The 16,655-nt window shown below is 59.6% G+C and overlaps 1 protein-coding gene and 1 pseudogene across 4 annotated transcripts; both read right to left on the bottom strand.

Moving 5' to 3' along the window:
* Positions 1 to 1,288: 1,288 nt before the first annotated feature.
* ZFTRAF1 (zinc finger TRAF-type containing 1) lies at positions 1,289 to 14,025 on the bottom strand. 4 transcript variants are annotated; one of them, XM_075549095.1, is made up of 4 exons: positions 13,328 to 14,018; positions 5,257 to 5,495; positions 4,856 to 5,067; positions 1,289 to 3,607 (listed from the first exon to the last, which is right to left on the bottom strand). In XM_075549095.1, exons 1-4 carry the CDS (start codon positions 13,418 to 13,420, stop codon positions 3,216 to 3,218), a joined length of 936 nt encoding a protein of 311 aa, XP_075405210.1. In that variant the 5' UTR covers positions 13,421 to 14,018; the 3' UTR covers positions 1,289 to 3,215. The 4 variants fall into 4 exon arrangements, with proteins under 4 accessions (XP_075405210.1, XP_075405206.1, XP_075405208.1 ...); XM_075549091.1 differs by lacking the exon at positions 13,328 to 14,018 and adding an exon at positions 10,843 to 11,379; XM_075549093.1 differs by lacking the exons at positions 1,289 to 3,607; positions 13,328 to 14,018 and adding exons at positions 3,882 to 4,688; positions 10,843 to 11,379.
* A 2,059-nt stretch (positions 14,026 to 16,084) lies between these two features.
* LOC142448614 (high mobility group protein B3 pseudogene) lies at positions 16,085 to 16,655 on the bottom strand (annotated as a pseudogene).

Genomic DNA, 16,655 nt, shown 5'->3' with positions numbered 1-16,655 from the left:
CTCCATAGAGGATTACTGAAAAAGAGAAGGCCCCAGGGAGACAGATGGACACAGTGGCTGCAACAATGGGCCCAAAGTTCTGAGGATGGGGCAGGACCAGGCAGTGTTTCCTTCTGCTGTACATGGGTCACTCTGAATCGGAACCAACTTGAACCTAACGACAACGACATACTTTGCAAGTGCCGGGCAGTGTTTCATTCGGCTGCACATGGGGTCACTACGAGCAGGAAGTCACTCAACAGCACCTGACACCACAAGTGATTTATAACAAGATCCACTTGAATGTTTGACACATACATGAGTGTCAGATGCGCCACTTCCACAGAACCCAGGACACCAATCAGCAGAGGACAGGCAAGACAGTCCTTCTTGGTTGCTCAAACTCCCTATGCCATTGAGGTGGGTGGTGACTTATTTCTATAAGTCACCGTGTCCTCGTTCTGCATGCCAGTGGCCAGTGGCCTTGTGGCAAAGCTTGGAGTCCTGCAGTAGAGCGCAAACATGTTTGTGGTCAGAGGGGAGAGGCCGGAGCTGGGGTCTAGGCATTGGCTTCTCACCTGCGGAGCATCTGGTGAGATGTTTGGCTGGGCAGACTGGAGGCCCCAACCAAATGCCTATACTGCCCGACTCCCCTGTACCATGGAGGTCAAACACCCATATTTCCCCCAACTCCCAGTCCAGACTGGGGAGACCAAATGCTCCAGCAGCTGCCTGGGGAAGCCCTCATTCCTAGTGACTCCTGGAGCCCAGCTCTGGGCTGTCTGGCATCACATCCAGGCAGAGTGGGCACATCCCATTGAGGTGCTGAGGGGCAGGAAGATGTGTTTCTCTTTCTTCATAACCCAAGGCCTGAGCCTGGATGGGCCTCTAGGGCCAGTGGTAGCCCAATCAGTGTCCAGAACCAGTCTTCAGGTTCCCTTGGGTGGGACAGGCTCTGACCTGCCTGAGTACAGGAGGCAGGCAGTTACCTCATGCCAACCCGGAACACAACTCCGATGCCGAGGTAGCCCCTACGAGGATAACGTGGAAGGCATGAGGTCCCAAAGCAGACACGTGGCCAGTGAAGGGTCTGAGGGACAGGGAAGCTCTGAGAAACTGTCCCACACCTCAGTTTCCCCACTGGCAGGGAGCAATAGCCAGATGGCTGGGGGTGAGAGGACGTGCCCGTCCACCGGGCTTCACGAAGCAGACAGGACAACGTACGGAACAGCTGTTTCAGCAAGCTACATACAGACTTCAGAGAACTCAGACCATATCGCCAACACAGGTAAAAAAAGCCTTGCACTCACTCTTTTAAAAACTCTTTTATTTTCTCTGCGATGGCTCCCTGTGGGTGAGCTGCCCAGAGGGGAGAGGGGCTGCCCCTGCCCCAGACACGGAAGGGCAGAGGGGAGCCAGGCCAGGATGTGAGGAGACGAAGGCCGAGAGGAGTGAGCTGTACATGCCATCGCTATGAGTCCATCACACACGGGCCACGCTGCCAGGAGCTCTGAGTATCTGCCTCAGGGTGCCCAGCTGACCGGCCAAGGGTGGGATGAGGCTCCCTCTCCTCCCTCTGGACCTCCCTGACCTGGCAGCCACCAAAAGCCGAGGACTGTGTTCAGCCCAGCCACACACTACACGCAAGGCCACTGGCCTCCGAGGCCACTCAGCTCGTTCCACTGCCCCTGTCCCCAGGCAGGTCTCCCTCCTCAGGCCCACACAGCTACATGCATTCACCTATACAGACCTGTAGCCCCAGTGGGCCACCATCCCAGCCTGGGAAGGCCCCTTTCTCACAGGTATTCCCACACACATGGACAGGAGCACCCTCCAACACCATCACTTCAAAACGCAGGAACAGGTGCTTCCCCCCCCACACACGCATGCACGCACATAAGGCCCCCCAGGCCAGCGTGCCACCCACACGGGCCTGACAGGTGCAACCAGGGGGTCTGAGGGGCGGTGATATGAGTGCACCCAGTTCGGCAGGGTTTGCAGCTGCAGCAGCCCAGGGGCCAACAGCCAAGTATGGGCTTCGCAGACCAGCTCAGAGCTCTAGCTCACCACACCCACCCAGCGACTCAGGGACCTGGGAAGAACTCTGCTTCCCACCTACCTCTGTCCACCACATGGAGCGGGGATGGGGATTGGGGTAATGCCGGATCCTGGGGGCCTGCTCAGACCTACCTCTGAAGAGGCTACCCCTTCTGTGGTAGGGCCCAGGTCAGCATTGGGCAGTTCTTTGGTATCAGCGACACAAAGCTAAGGTCAAATAGCCACTTGTCCAAAGCAGTGGGGACTTCATGCCTGATGGGGCTCCCAGGGGACCCCAGCCAGCTCCTCCACACAGCTACTTCTGCCTTGCTACCCCTCTCCAGCCCAAGGGAACTCCTCGCCTACCATCTGCCTCTACAGACCCGCACCCTGCCATGCCCACCAAGCCCCTCTGCAGATCCCTGCCCAGCCAGGCCTGCTCTGCAGCTCACTCCACAGCCCAGGGATGCTGGGATTTGGGCGGGGAAGGGGTAGAAAATAGATTCTCTTGCTGAATTGCATAATTTATAGAAGAGCCTGGAGAGTTTAATTTTTTTTTCCTGGGAAGAGACAGAATTTCACCCTGCATTCCGAAAACTGCTGTGCTGGCTGCCGGCCGGCCAGCCTCCCTGGCTGGGCTGGGCCTGCAGTGCACCCAACTCTCCCACTGGCCAGGCCCTGGGATAGGGTGGGGTGTATCTCAAGTCTATCTGGGGGTACCTGGTGCACAGAGGATGGGCAGGGCAGGCGGGCTCCAGGTGGCACCTTGCATGCTGGCAGGCTCCGAGCTGTCCACTGCAGCCAGGCCTTCCCCTCCCATAAAACAGAAAGTAGGAAGCGAGGGAGCCTTTTTAATTGCAACCAAACACGCCGTTGGAAGCCGGCCAGAGCTGAGCATGGAGCCACAGGCGGCCACCCGCACTGCCACCAGGAGTGCAGGCCAGGCCTCACCCCTCCCGCCCTTCGACCCTCCTCTCGAGGCTCCGGCGTCCTGTCCTTGGGCCTACGGGCAGGCAGGCAGGCAGGCAGGCAGGCTGGCAGGACGGGCCGGCAGCGGGCAGGCGGGCACATGTCCCACGTGCATGCACACTTTCCCCGGTGGGCTTTGGTTCGTGTTTTCCTCCTTTTGCTGAAGTGATTAGTGCCGGGTGAGCAGCTGCGGTGGCCGGCAGGCGGGCGAGGTGGCAGCAGGGGTGAGGCTACTTCTGGGTCTGGAACAGGAAAAGCCTTAAATTGATGTTCTTGGCAGCCAGCAGCTTGTTGCACTCCACCGAGTCCGAGATGGGCAGCGGCACATAGTCGGTCTCACTGCTCTCACTGCCGAACACAAAGTGGTAGATGACAGGGTTGATCTTCACGTCATCGTAAGGGCCCTTCAGCAGCAGGAAGGAGCACTCCAGGGGCGCGTTGACCTTGCTCTTGAGGATAAGCTGGAAGGAGAGCGTGCGTTTGCATGACAGGTTGGGGTTGCGCTCTGAGTCATTGACCCGTGCCTTCAGGACCCACGTCTGGTTCAGCACCGTGAACCGGGGCGTCTCATAGTAGAGGCGTGTGATGAAGTCGTCCGTGCGGTAGGGCCGGAACTGGACTTCTGCAGAGACAGACAGGGCAGGGCAGCAGTCAGAGCGCGCAGGGCAGGCTGGAGGGGCACTTACCGGAGGACACGCAATGTGCTCTACTGGCCAAATGGCAAGCAGGGGACCACGCCCGGGGCAGCACTGCAAACAGAGGTAGGTCCCGGGAACTGCCTGGGTCTGGGGGCCCCTGGCCACAAGGCCCCATCGCTCCCGCCTGGGGCACAACCCAGGCAGGGTCCGACTTCTGCCCGAGGGGCGGGGCAAGCAGACACACAGACAGGGTGCAGGTCTGAGAACAAGTGCACTTTATTGGTTCCGATACAGAGCTGCCAGCAAAGCCGGTGGGCGGCGTCCAGCACCCACCCTGCCGGCACTGCACGCCGCCCCTGGGCCAGCCACTCGCTAGGGCTCCGCGAGGCAACATCAGCCCTGCCTTCCGCACAGTCCTGCAGTCTCGCCCGCAGCCTAGGGCAGTGAGTCCATGGGAGGGGCCAGCGCCCAGGTGGCCAGTCCTTCCTGCACACACTCGACGGGGCCTCCAGCCCCGCCAATCGCTTGACCAGCCCCCAGGCTGCACTGCACGAAGCCTGGACTGCCTAGACCACGGCACCCACCCGGGGCCGTGGCTCCTGCTGCTGTCCAAGGCCATGTGGGCCACCGCCCACCTGGGCCCACAACTAGCGGGCTGGCCCAGGTTGCAGGGTGTGGTCACCCAGGCTCTGAGCAGGCTGCCAGCATGGTGGGCGCTGGAGGTCGGCGTCTCTGTGCCAGCTGGCGTTCGCAGGTGCTCCTCTCTCTTCTCGGCTGGCTAGGCCTGGGCACTGCCCCCCAGCACGTCCACAGGTGAGACCCACAGGCCTGCCCGGACACCAGCCCCGCCATCACGTCCACTTCCTGCTGCGCTTCGGGCCAGTGCCCTCAATTCCTTCCGGAGCCTCGTCAGTGTGGTGCCAGCCTTGGGGGCCTGGCCCCCAGTGCTCACCCGGCAGGCAGCACCTCGCCTGATGGGTATCTTCTTGCCCTGTGCCCTGGCCGCCTGCACACACACACCCATCTTCTGGTCGGATGCCGCCTGTCCTGAGTCCGAGGTGCCCCCTGCAGCAGGATGCCTCCTGCTGGGCAGTGGTCCAAGGAGAGGGCCGTGGGGCTCCTGAGAGCCACGTGGCTGTACTCCGCAGCCCAACCCACCCTCTGCCGTTTCCAACCACCTGCTGCCCTCCCCCACTCCTCGTGGCATGCAGTGGGCGGCAGGGGCTCCTCACCTGTGTAGCCGATCTTCTCGAAACTGAGCAGGCTGAAGATGCTGCTGAACAGCTGCGTCTCCCTGCGGCGGCCCTGGTCCATCTCATCCAGGATCTCCATCAGCTCACTGCCTGTCTTGGTCGGGTGGGCGCATGCAGCCTCGTGCGCCGTCAGCTCGTGGAAGGGGCCATGCCACGGGCAGCCGATGCGCTTGTACTTGCACTGGGTGACCCTGGGGAAGACCGCAGGGTGGGTCACACTGGCAACCCTGCCTGCTGGCACAACCCCCACCCCCAACATGCTCACCGCGTGTGCATGGGTGCCATAGAGGCAGGAGGGGCTTTGCCTGGCGACTCCCCAGCTGGCACCAGCAGGAGGCAGTCTGACAGCTCCCCGTCAGGGTGCCCGCCCATCAACGCACCTGTCCTGGCACTCCTCCTTCTGGTGTCTCTCCAGCAGCGAGCGGGGGAACTGGCGCAGGCAGAAGCCACACTCAGAGGGCAGCTCACTCACGGCCTTCTCCACGGCCAGGTTCCGGCAACAGAGGCTCTTACTGATCTCACAGCGGCAGTTGGGGCACGTGGCCTGTTCCTCCTTCAGTCGGGCATCTGCTAGTAGGTGGATAAAACAGCCAGCGCACATCAAGTGACCATTAGTACACTGCGAAGAAGGAGAGGGAGATGCCGCTCACAGACCTGGCGGATCAGGCCTGCCGCTGCCACTTCAGCCAGGCCGCATCCACTGGCAGCAGAGGCGTGTGAGTTCTCTTCCTGGGGCCCTCCAAGGACAGCTGATTCGGTCCCCCTGGAGTAGCCCCCGTTGTTGGCCAAGGTTGGGATCTTCAGGGCAACAGGCCGCTCTGGAAGTGGCCGTTTGTCCACACGGAGGCTTGGGGCCTGGCCCTCCCCTTCTGCGAGCCGACTCTGGAGTGCCCGCTGGCAGCACACAGCAGCTCCTTCAGGCAGAGTTATCACACTGCCCACCAGGCCCAGTCCAAGCTAGGTAGGTGGTTGAGGGCAGGTCGCCCTGGGAGTGGGCACCCATCTAATTGGTCCTGATCCTGGCTCCCTCACCTGACAAGGGCAAGGGTCAGAGGGTGCTTTTGGGGACAGGAGTGAGGGTTACAGGGCTAGGATAGCTCTGGGCACAGTGAGGACTCCAGGACCTTCCACCATTTTTATTCAGGGCTGCTAGAGCGCCACCTGGTGGCTGTCAAGGGGACTCAAGGGGCGGTGGGCCTGTCTTCAAGGGAGTCCCACAGGAGAACCTAGTTCCCTAACAGCCCTACGGCAAGCACAGAGGCTGAGGTAGGGCAGAATGGGGCCTCTGGAAAGCCACTAAGTAGTAGCTCCCTTTGTGCTGGACCTGCACAGCAAGAGGAGACCTGGCCTGGGCCAAGGCCCCTAGCATCAGAGCCTGGGGACTGCACCTGACCCTCAAGCCAAGTCAGGTCAGAAGTCAACGCATGCCAGGGTTAAGCGAACAGGCCTCAGAGTGGCCAGCTGGAGGGCAGCCAGGGGAGGACATAGGCTGGCCAGGGTGGGAAGTCAGGGTTTGCCTGACAGAGGAAGAAGGGCGGGAGGTGGCAGCTGGCTGGCCTGTCCAACCAGGGGTCAGGGGGAACCACAGGTATAGGGGGCATGGCGAGTGGTGGGCACACAGCATGAGAACCAATAAGGCTGCCTGCTGCAAAGGTCAGAATGGAGAGGCCCACACCCTATCACTACACCCACAGTTCTGTAGGCCTCAGGATCCCCGGCCCCACTCAGCACCCCAGTAGGCCTGCACCAGGGGGCTGGTTGGGGAGTGGGGCTGAATTGCTGGGTGCCACAGGGTTACTATGAGTAGAAGCTGACTCAGTGGCAGGGAGGGGTCAGGCTGAGGGCAGTCACTACTGCTCACAAGTAGATGTGCAGTGGGGGCCAGTGGACCCTATCTGGAATGAGGTAATGTTACCATCACCTCCCAGAGCTGAGGCTCCACAGAGATCCCCAGGATAAGGAGCTGTGTGGCCTAGTCCAGGGTCCTCAAGTGGGATTGGGGTATCTGCCTCTGATGTGACTAGTGGCTGAAAGACTCAAGGCATCCAGGCCAGTGGGGGGCGCCAGTACCATGCCCTGCCCCTCAGGTGACCCTTCTCCAACCAGGCTTGCTGCAGACCTGAGCTCCTGGCTCCCTCTTCCAGAGCCGAGCCTGCAACTTCCCATACAAAGCCCTTTATAAACTGGCCTCTGGCAGTCTTTTGGGTGGGCCACTGATTCTGGAGGATTTAGCCTGGCCGCTCCTTGGGCCCCCAAAGGAGGCACACAAGCTTGGCCCTAGCCGCCTAACAGTTCAGCTTTGTCAGGTGCTATGCACTGGTGCAGCAGTGTTCAGGGCACTACTAGCTTGCTCAGCTGACGTCTGACGCAGCCAGCCTGTCCACTGAAAGTGTTTAGCCCACTCCCAAGCACAATAGACTCCATGTGGGGCTCAGTCCAGGGACTGCCACATGGCAGGCTGGGGCCAGACCCCTTAAGCCATTTAGCTGGGTGCTGGGTCCAGAGCTGCCACACTGGGTCTCCAGTGGATGGCACTACTCGGCACGCCCTGCCCACTAGGCCTTACCAGGGCTCCCCACTCTGCAGGGCCTCCTTGGCACCCAGCCCAGCTACCCTTTTGCAGATTCCTGTCTGTGGGTGCTGACCATGGGCTGTGCTCGCAGCGTGGAGAAGCCATTCCCTGCCACCACTACCCCACCACCCCCAGCCAGCTTCATCATCAAGCAAAGCCTGCAGCCCTGGTTGGCGAGACATTCCCTGACCTGGAGGGCACCAGCCCACTGAGCCATAGGGACAGTGATGGGAGTCAGGGCTGCACTCCTGAACCCTGGGGTCTGTGCCCAACGTCCCTGAGCTAACAGGACACTGGGTGGATCATGAAGACTGAGAGGAGCAGCCCTGATCCCCAACCCTTGAAAAATAGGACTTCCCAGCTCATTGGGCACCAGGTGACCCTGTAATCAGCAGGCCTAAGACACTTCAGGTCTAGGAGTACATCACCCCCTGCAAACACTGGATGTCCCTACAACCATTTTTCCACCAGAAAAGTGACCCCAAGAATGACTGGGCAGGGGTCCAGAGACCCCAGCCCTCAGCAAGTGGCAAGCTGTGGTGAGCAGGGAATTTTCTTATGACAAAAATCCCCAAATGGCTGCTGGCCCCAAACAGCCCTCCTTTCTCCCGGCACTGCTGCCCACCAGAACAGAGCGCCCCTCCTCCTCCATAAAGGAACCTGCTAGCCCACCACCCGAACAGGGTCAAGGGTCATAGGAAAAACTAACCCCCCCATCAAACACCGCCCCCTTCCCCTAACCAAGACCACTACCACTGGTGCTCAACCCATTCTTCTCTCCTCTGGGAAGCTGAGCAGTCGCAGTTAGCTCCTTTCCGGCCACACACACAGGGAAACCCGAGTTTCTCCAACCCCAACGCTGGAGCAGTGGGGACCTCATAGAAGGCTCCTGACACAGTGCTTGGGGAGATAGCCAGTCCAGGTACACGGACTGGATCTTCTGCCAGGGTGCTGTTCAAGTCGTTACAGCTCTGATTCTTGGGACAGCCTGGTGAGCGGGGCCCAGCTTCTCATAGCCTGGTCCCTTCCAGGAGGCACCTGGGTCCTGGTTGAGACCAGGTGGGGGCTGGGGGTACCCTGCTCAGCTGGGGAGAATGGCACTCTGGGAACAAAGGCTAAGCTTTCAGCAGGGGCGGCCCATTGGGCCTGAGAGCAGGAGGACAGACAAGAGGCTCTGAAACAGTGGGAGACAGTTCCAGGGTCAAATGAGCAGGGTCAGAGGCCAGGGCCCAGGAACCACGCCCTACAGAGGGAAAAGATTCCCTCCATCCCAGACTGTGCCCAGAGCCCATGCTGCCCACCTAGAACTCCAGGAGGGGCTGGGCCCTGGCCAGGCCAGTCACCTCAGGCACACCAGCTCCCGTTTGAGGACACGAAGTTAGCGTTCCCGCTGCCCCTGCCCACCCATGCACATCCTACAGGGAGGCCCTGGCAGCATGGTGTTGGAGGGCACCTCTTGAGTTATATCAGGCTCAGTACCCTGGCTCCAGATGGCCACCTGTTCCTCCCCTCCAAACCCTGGCCCCAGCCCCTGGCCATCCAGGCAGCTCCCAGGCCACACATGTGGGTGCGGTGGGAGCTGCTCACCAGACAGCTGCCAGCCAAAGGCCTCAGCCAGGAGACCAGCCAGTACGGGAGAACCCACAAGGTCTGTGGAGGCTGCGTGGCCCATGCCACCTGAGATTTAATATCTGCCCCTTGTCTCATCAGTAAAACTCAGGCAAGAGCAACCACCATGGAGTCCAGCCCTCTTTTCTAGCCCAATTCCCCCTTGCAGTCTCGCCCATAGCCCTGGCCTCATCCCATGGCCCCAAGAGCCAGGACTCTCATCATCACACGTCGTCCTAGAAACGTATGGAAGAAACACACTCCTGCACCAAGGCACAGGTGTCACCTGGAGTGGGGTACAGGCTCATCCTGACTGGCTGCCAGGTGGCAGAGCCCAGCCCTGGAGACTGTGCGTAACCCACCCCCACCTCCGCCTACCTCAGCACCACCCCCTCCCCATGGTCTGGAAGGCGCTGTGCTCTCAACAGTGGACAAGCCTGGCTGGTCTGAACCAGCAGCCCAGCCACCACTGGGGGAAGAGGATACCAAGAGCCAGCACATGTGGCTATGTCCCTCCCCATGGGGCCTAGTTCCAGTCCATCCAGGGGCAGAAAGGTGAACCCTAAGTTATTCTGAAGCCCCATTGAGGCTCAGCTCCCTGGGCTCTCACTGTAGGCCCCAGGAAAGGCCCCCTTACCTGGGACAGGTGCGAAATTGGGGAAAAGGGGCTGCAGGTGAGCAAGTTCTGAGGGGCTCATGGCTGGTTGATGCTCTGGACATCAGAGGCTGTCAGCAAGGCACCCCTGGCTGCCTTGGGCCAGGAATTCCTTGGCAGACCTCTGACCAGGCACTTCATGGGGCGACGAGGGTGAGCCCAGGGCTGGCCCCTCTGCAAACAACATTTGCTTCTACTGTCCTTCCAACCTTTCCTCACCAGGCACACTGGGGTCCTCCAGGTGGCAGCCTGCACCAGCCCCAACAGAGGCTGCCCCCCAGTCTCCACTTGCACTGAGGCAGGAGTCAATTGCCCAGCCACTCCCAGCTCCCACACATGCAAAGGGAGTCCACTGGGATGGGAGGTGGGGTGGGGGCCACGGGTCAGAGGTGGGGGCCAAGGAGGAGAGACAAAGGACCGGGTCAAACGGGTCTCAGCCCAGTCTGGAGGAGGCACTCCTGGGGGGGGGGGCGGTCTGCCTCTTGATTATTTGGGGAGGGGTGGCCAGAGATGGGCCAGTACCCTGGCTGTGTGTGTGTGTGTGTGTGTACATCTCATGAAATCCATAGTAGGTCCAGAAGCATAGTGGGATAGAGAAGTACCCCGATTGTGGGGGTCGAGGCACAAAAGGATCCCACCTACAGTGCGGGGAGGAGAAGACAAGGCCTGCCTTTCTCTGTGCTCCTGACACTGTGAAGGAGAGGGGTACAGGCAGGGCGGAGGTAGGCTTGGGGGTGTGGCTGCCAAGTGAGCCTAGGGTAAAGGGGAAAGCTGGGAACCTTGTGGGTAAGGGAGGGGTCGGAGGTATCTGTCACCAGGTCTGGCTGGGGTCCATCGGAAGGGGGTGCTGCCGAGGGAGGGTAGGTGGGGACGTGGGGACAAGGGGTTCGACTCTGATCCTGCTAAGTGGCCCACAGATACCCCCGCTCCCCAGCCGCTGGAAAGACGGGGTTCCGATCAGGGAAGGGGAAGGTCGGAAGAAGGGGCGCTTCGATCTGGAGCCGCTGGGTCCAACCGGGGCATGCCGACACTGGACAGGAGCGGGCTCCCTGCGGGCGGGCCGGGCGTCTGGGGCGGCCTCCGCTAGAGCTGGAGCCCCGGGCCGGGTCTGGGTCGGGCCGACGGCCCTACCTGGTACACGGAGGCCTTGGGCAGGTCCAAGCAGACGGTGCAGCACAGCACCGAGTAGAGCCGCTCCTCCAGCTTCCCGCTGCCCGCCGCTGCCGCCGCCACCTCGGCCGCCTCAGCCGCCCGCAGCCGCTTCTTGGGCGGCGCGTCGGGGTCGCCGGCCGCCTCCTGTAGCTGCCGGGCGCCGGCCAGGCCCGCCTCGTCCGGAAGCCCGGGCCCCGCCGCCTCGCCCAGCGCTGCCGCGGGCCCCGCGGGCGCCCCGGGCCCGGCTCCGACTCCGGCTGCCACGGCGCCGGCGGGCCCCGCGGCCGGGACGCCCCCGCCGGCCTCCTCGGCGCCGGACATCGCGGCGCGGCCGGCCGGCCCTGCGGGCGGATGCCGGCGCGCTCCCGAGGCTGGAAGTTGGAGGCGACGCTGCCCTCTCGCCGCGCCTGCGACCCTGCAAGGCCCCGCTCCCGCTGCCGCCGCTTCACAGGGCCCGGCCCGCGCGTTGCCCCGCAGCCGCCGCGGCCACCGACCCCGGCGCGTCAGCCATCTTTGTTTTCGCGGCGCGGGGGAGCTCCCCCGCCCGCCGCCCCCGCCCCCTCCAGCCTCCGGGTCACGTGAGTGCACGCGGAGCCAATGTGAAGGCCGCTCGGGGCGAGGCGGCCCGGAGACCAGAGCCAATAGGCGTGCGAGGCCGCCCGAGGGCCCGCCCCTGCAGCTGTGGGCAGGAAGGGGGCGGGCCTCGCACCAAGGTCCAGTGGCGAGGGGCGGGCGCAGCGCGAGCGCGGGGCTACTAGCGGCCCGCAGCCCTAGCCCCGCGCGTCCGAGTGGCCTGCGCCTTTGTCCCTAGGACGCGAGCGGGGGTCTGTGGCCTGGACTGGACGTGCGAGCAAACTCGCCCGCCATCCCGCTGTGCCCTGTGTGGGACCAGATGTGCTTCCGAGGGGAGCCAGCCGGGGCACTGCCACTGGGGAACCCATTGCTCTGGTCAAACCGGTTTCTTGACCCTGTAGTGGGAGCTTAGAAGGGAGTGCAGAGAAAGTGAAGATCTTGGGTCATGGATTTGCCTGGCCAACGAGGCAGGGTGCAGTCACCCCAGAGAGGGGATGTGGGTCTCTGGAAACCACTGTAGAACCCGCCTCCCCTGCCCCACCCCAGTCCGGCAGTCTGCGAAGGTCACTGCCCCAGAGGGCCACATACCAGGCTGGACAAGAATAAGAGAAGCTGCTCCGTGTCCCAGGAGAGCAAGAGTCCAGGTCTTGCCGCCCAGGGGTGGAGGGTGGAGTCTCCTGACAGGTGTTGGCAGCAGGCCCAGTTGCTGTCCTGGGCCCTAGAAAGTTCCCTGGAGGCTCCTCCATTCCTTCAAGAATGGGACAATTCCATATTCCTGTGATTCGCTAAGGTTTATTGGATACCAAGCTTCCCTCTGGATCAGTGTTTCCCAAAGTGGGTGATGCCGCCCCCTGGGGGGCAGTGCTGGAACAATCCAGGTTAGGGGGCTGAGGAACCCTTAGCCTGGATTATGGGCTAAAGTACAAAAGTTTGTTTTTGCCAAGGGGAAGGGGGAGCCAAGAATTATTTTTTCTGAAAAGGGAGTGGCCAAGTGAGTTTGGGAGTCTATGCTCTAGACCCACAGCCATGTCCAGCCCAGAATCAGGCCCCAACTGGTGCCTCAACTGTTGACCGGTGACTGGTCTAAGCAAGCCCTTGAGTGTGCTCCAGGGCTAGTGTCAGGAGGTGTCAGGAGGAGGTGGTGGGAGGCAGGGGTGCAGCCCTGCCCTGGACCCCTACTGTCACTCCCAGTGCAGGTGGTGTGTGTGCAGGGCCCTGCAGTAGGCCCAACTGCCTGCAGCCAGTGCCCATCGGCAGATGTCCTCTTTGGGCAGCAAGAGCAGTCTGTCTGTCTCCAGCCGGCTTAAGAGGCCAGCTGCTCCCAGCATCATTCCCCCCCACATCCCATAAGTGTTGGCTGTGAAAACAGCTACAATGAGAATGGTCACTGAGACCACCAGTACCACTGCCTGCCCAGCCACAGATCGGCCCTCAGCCCCGAGGTGGTCACCAGCCACTGCCAGCACCATGCCCCCTGCCAGCATCAGATTGGCTGAGGAGCGGTCCCCATTCACCCAATGAAAGTCAAAGGCCAGAAGGGGCAGGCTGATTACGGTGGCCACCCAGGCTCCAGTGAGGCGGTCTTCATCTGTGCCCAGGCCAGGGGCCAGCATGGTGGCAGCAGCCAAAGCTTGGAGCAAGAAGCCAGCAGCAGCCCCTCGACTTGCCTGTGAACACATGGAAGGGAGGTGTGGGGAAGGGGTCGAGCGACCATAGCTGCTGCCCAAGCAGAAGGACCTGGGGCTCTCATGGCAGCCTGGACCCCAGGTTCATCTCCCTGATTCCTCCCCAGTTCTCAAGACCAGGCCTAGGTGCTGGGCTCTTGAGTGGGGCTTGGCACACAGGGTGGACTAAGACCTCTGCAGCAGCTGACCCTCCCCCAGCTACTCACCTGGGCAGTGCACACAGCTGCATGCAGAGACACCACAGCAAGCACCAGGTGTGAGAGGGCTGTACCCAACTCCGTCCCAGATTGGGGGGTCATGGTGGTAGGGAGTTTGATGAGAAGCCAGGGGAGTGGATCCTCAACTTTGCAGAGAAAGCACAGATGCCGGCGACCAGGCGCTATAAGGACAGCTCTCCAGAACGTTCAAATGCAGAACTCCAAGTCTAAGTGTTGGGGTGGGAAACGCCCTTAACTTTCGGGGGGCCCGGAGGCCGGGGGTGAGGTGGGGTGGGTGGCACCAAAGTGAGGAAGAAGAATCTAATTAGGCCTGAAAGCCGTAGGAAAGGGATAGGGAGAACGAGGGGAGGGGGGCGGCGCGGGATGCGTTGAGCCTGAATGGGCGTTAGCCGCGGCTCTAGAGGTGCGGGTGGGGTGGGGAAAGAGGTGGCCGAGGGATGGCTGGGCGCGCCTCCTTCGGCCTGGTGTCTGCGTTCCTTCGAGCCGGCACGAAGGCCAGCCGCAGGCCCGTTCTGCGGATCCGGGCTCTCGGCTGGCCTCGCCGCGCAGTTCCCGAGCTCCGGACGCGGCGGCTAGCCGGGGAGCAGGCCCGCCCGGCCGTGGCTGCGCGCTCCCGGTGCCCGCCGCTGGCCGAAGAGCCCCGCCGAGGCGCCGCCACCACCGAGAGGACGGGAGGCTAGAGCGGCGCGCGGGGCGGGGCCTGGGCGGCCGATTGGGAGGCTCGCCGGCTACGGCGTCCGGGACGGGAGGCTGGGGTGTGGAGGGCCTCTGTCCTCGGAGTAGGCAGGTCATAATGCGCTGGGCTTACTCGCTGCAGCAGGCCCTTTGAAGTATAAAAGACCGATCAAAACAAGGAGATTGCACGTCACCCGATCATTAATAACAAACTCCGTCCCCCTCCCCGCCTCCAAGAAAGCACAGGGAGCGTGCTGGGGAGGTGTGGTGACTGGAACGCTGCTGGCGACACTTTGAGACTGACCGCTGGAAAACAAAATGGCTTGGGCCTCCTTCAGAAAGTTGGAACTAGAAATACCCTATGACCCAGCAATCCCTCTGTTGTTAGGGGCGAGCTAGGTGGTTTGGACCCATAGCGACCCGCTGCGCCAACCTCACAACTGCTCTTGTCTAAGCCCATTGGCACAGCTACTCTGCAGCCCCTTGTAGAGGGGCTACCTCTCCCCTGCTTCTCCCTTTAGTAGCCATGGTCTCCTTCTCCAGGGGCAGGTTTCGCCTGACACCATGTCCAAAGTAAATGAGACCAAGTCTCACTATACTTGTATCTAAGGAGTATTCTGGATATACTTTTTCCAAAACAAAATCATGTGGTTCTTTTGGCAGTCCATGGCACTCTCAATATTCTTCACCAACACCATGGTTCAAGTAGATTGCGTTTTCTCCGGTCTTCCTCATTCAACTCTCACATAAGTATAAGGCGACTAAAACTTCATGGCTTGTATCAGGTGTACCTTAGTCTTCAAATCAACCTCCTTGCTTTTCAGCACTGTAAAGAGGCTTAGGTACCAGATTTACCCACTGCAATATGTCCTCCATTGATCTCCTGATTGTTGCTTCTGTGAGCATTGATTGTGAATCTAAGCACGATGAAATTCTGGACAACAAACCTTTCATCAAGATACTGTTGCTATTCAGTGCTCTGGAACCAGTTGGGGAAAGGTTTGAGTGAGTTTATCTGAAGAAAATATGAAGCACTTCCCCCTTCATTCACTATGGTAAAAAATTTTTTTTATGATGCCTTATACCTGATCCCTTTGGCAGCTCATGATGGCACAGGCTGGTGTGTTCTTCCATGTGGGCTTTGTTGCTTCTGAGCTAGATGGCCGCTTGTTCACTTTCAAACCTTTAAGATCCCAGACACTATCTCTTTTGATAGCCGGGCACCATCAGCTTTCTTCGCCACATTTGCTTATGCACCCGTTTGTCCTCGGCAATCGTATCATGGAGATGTGCAGCCAATGATATGATTTTTTGTTCTTTGATGCCTGGTAACTGATCCCTTCAGGGCCACGTGATCACACAGACTGGTGTGTTCTTCCATGTGGGCTTTGTTGCTTCTGAGCTAGATAGCCGCTTGTTTATCTTCAAGCCTTTAAGACCCCAGACACTATCTCTTTTGATAGTCAAGCACCATCAGCTTTCTTCACCACATTTGCTTGTTCACCTGCTTTGGCTTCAGCAGTTGTGTTGGGAGGGTGAGCATCATAGAATGCCAATTTAATAGAAGAATGTATTCATGCATTGAGGAAGTGCTTGAGTAGAGGCCCAAGGTCCTTCCGCCACCTTAATACTAAAGCTATAAATATAGACACATAGATCTATGTCCCCATCATATATATATTTGCATGTACATGTCTTTGTCTAGACTTCTATAAATGCCCTTTGCCTCCTAGCTCTTTCCTCTATTTCCCTTGACTTTTCTCCTGCCCCACTACCATGCTCCGTCCCCACCTGGGTTACAGCTATACCTCTTCTTTATGTAACCTTACCCTTGATCATTCTCTACCAGGTCTGCCACTCACCCCTCACCACCAATTTGGATCCCATGTTGTTTCCTTGTCCCTGGGTTTATTAACACCACTTCCTTACCCCCCCACCTCCCCCTATACCATAAAGATTCTGATTTGCTTTGAAATAAATATTTGAGTTTTAAAAAATAAATAAATAAATAAATAAAACCGGGTTTTTTTTTTTTTCGGTTTTTTTTTTTTTAAACAAAGAAATCATTCTTTATTCATCTTCTTCCTCCTCCTCGTCATCTTCCTCTTCCACCCTTTTCCGGGTAACTTTGGCAGGACCTTTCGCACCATCAAACTTGGCCTTAGATTTACAATCCGCAACATCCTCTTCATACTTCTTCAGCTTTACCGCCTTGTCGATGTAAGGCTGCTTCTCACTGTCACTCAAGTCGTTCCACATCTCACACAGCTTTTTGGCCACGTCACCAATGGAGATGCTAGGATTTGTCGATTTGTTCTTGGGGCGGAATTCAGAACAGAAGAGGAAGAATCCTGACGACAGTAGTTTGGGCACATTGGGGTCCATCTCCTTGCTGCCCTTAGCTGGCCCACGATCCATTTCCTAGTCATAGCGCACTTTGTCCGCCTTTGCCATCTCATCAAATTTGGGTTTCTCCTTCCCAGACATGGTCTTCCACCGTTCAGAACACTTCGTGGAAAATTCGGCAAAATTGACAGGGACTTCTGGGATTTTCTTCTTATGTTCCTCTCTGCACGTCTGCACCAAAGAAGGCGTAAGCAGACATCTTGCCCTTTGGTTTCTTGGGGTCACCTTTCGCCAT

The sequence above is a fragment of the Tenrec ecaudatus genome, chromosome 5 (genome assembly GCF_050624435.1).
Source record: "Tenrec ecaudatus isolate mTenEca1 chromosome 5, mTenEca1.hap1, whole genome shotgun sequence".
Taxonomy (NCBI): Eukaryota; Metazoa; Chordata; class Mammalia; order Afrosoricida; family Tenrecidae; genus Tenrec; species Tenrec ecaudatus.
Note: the sequence above shows the minus strand (reverse complement) of the source record. Positions and strands in the feature narration are given on the sequence as shown.

Bases quoted from the DNA above. Each gene is read 5' to 3' on its own strand.
- ZFTRAF1 (XM_075549091.1), bottom strand. From the start codon at position 11,184: ATGTCCGGCGCCGAGGAGGCCGGCGGGGGCGTCCCGGCCGCGGGGCCC. The intron at 5,496-10,842 runs GTAGGGCCGTCG...CCTTCTTCGCAG, and splicing joins CCAAGGCCTCCGTGTACCAG to TGTACTAATGGTCACTTGAT. The intron at 5,068-5,256 runs GTGCGTTGATGG...GGTCTTCCCCAG, and splicing joins AAGGAGGAGTGCCAGGACAG to GGTCACCCAGTGCAAGTACA.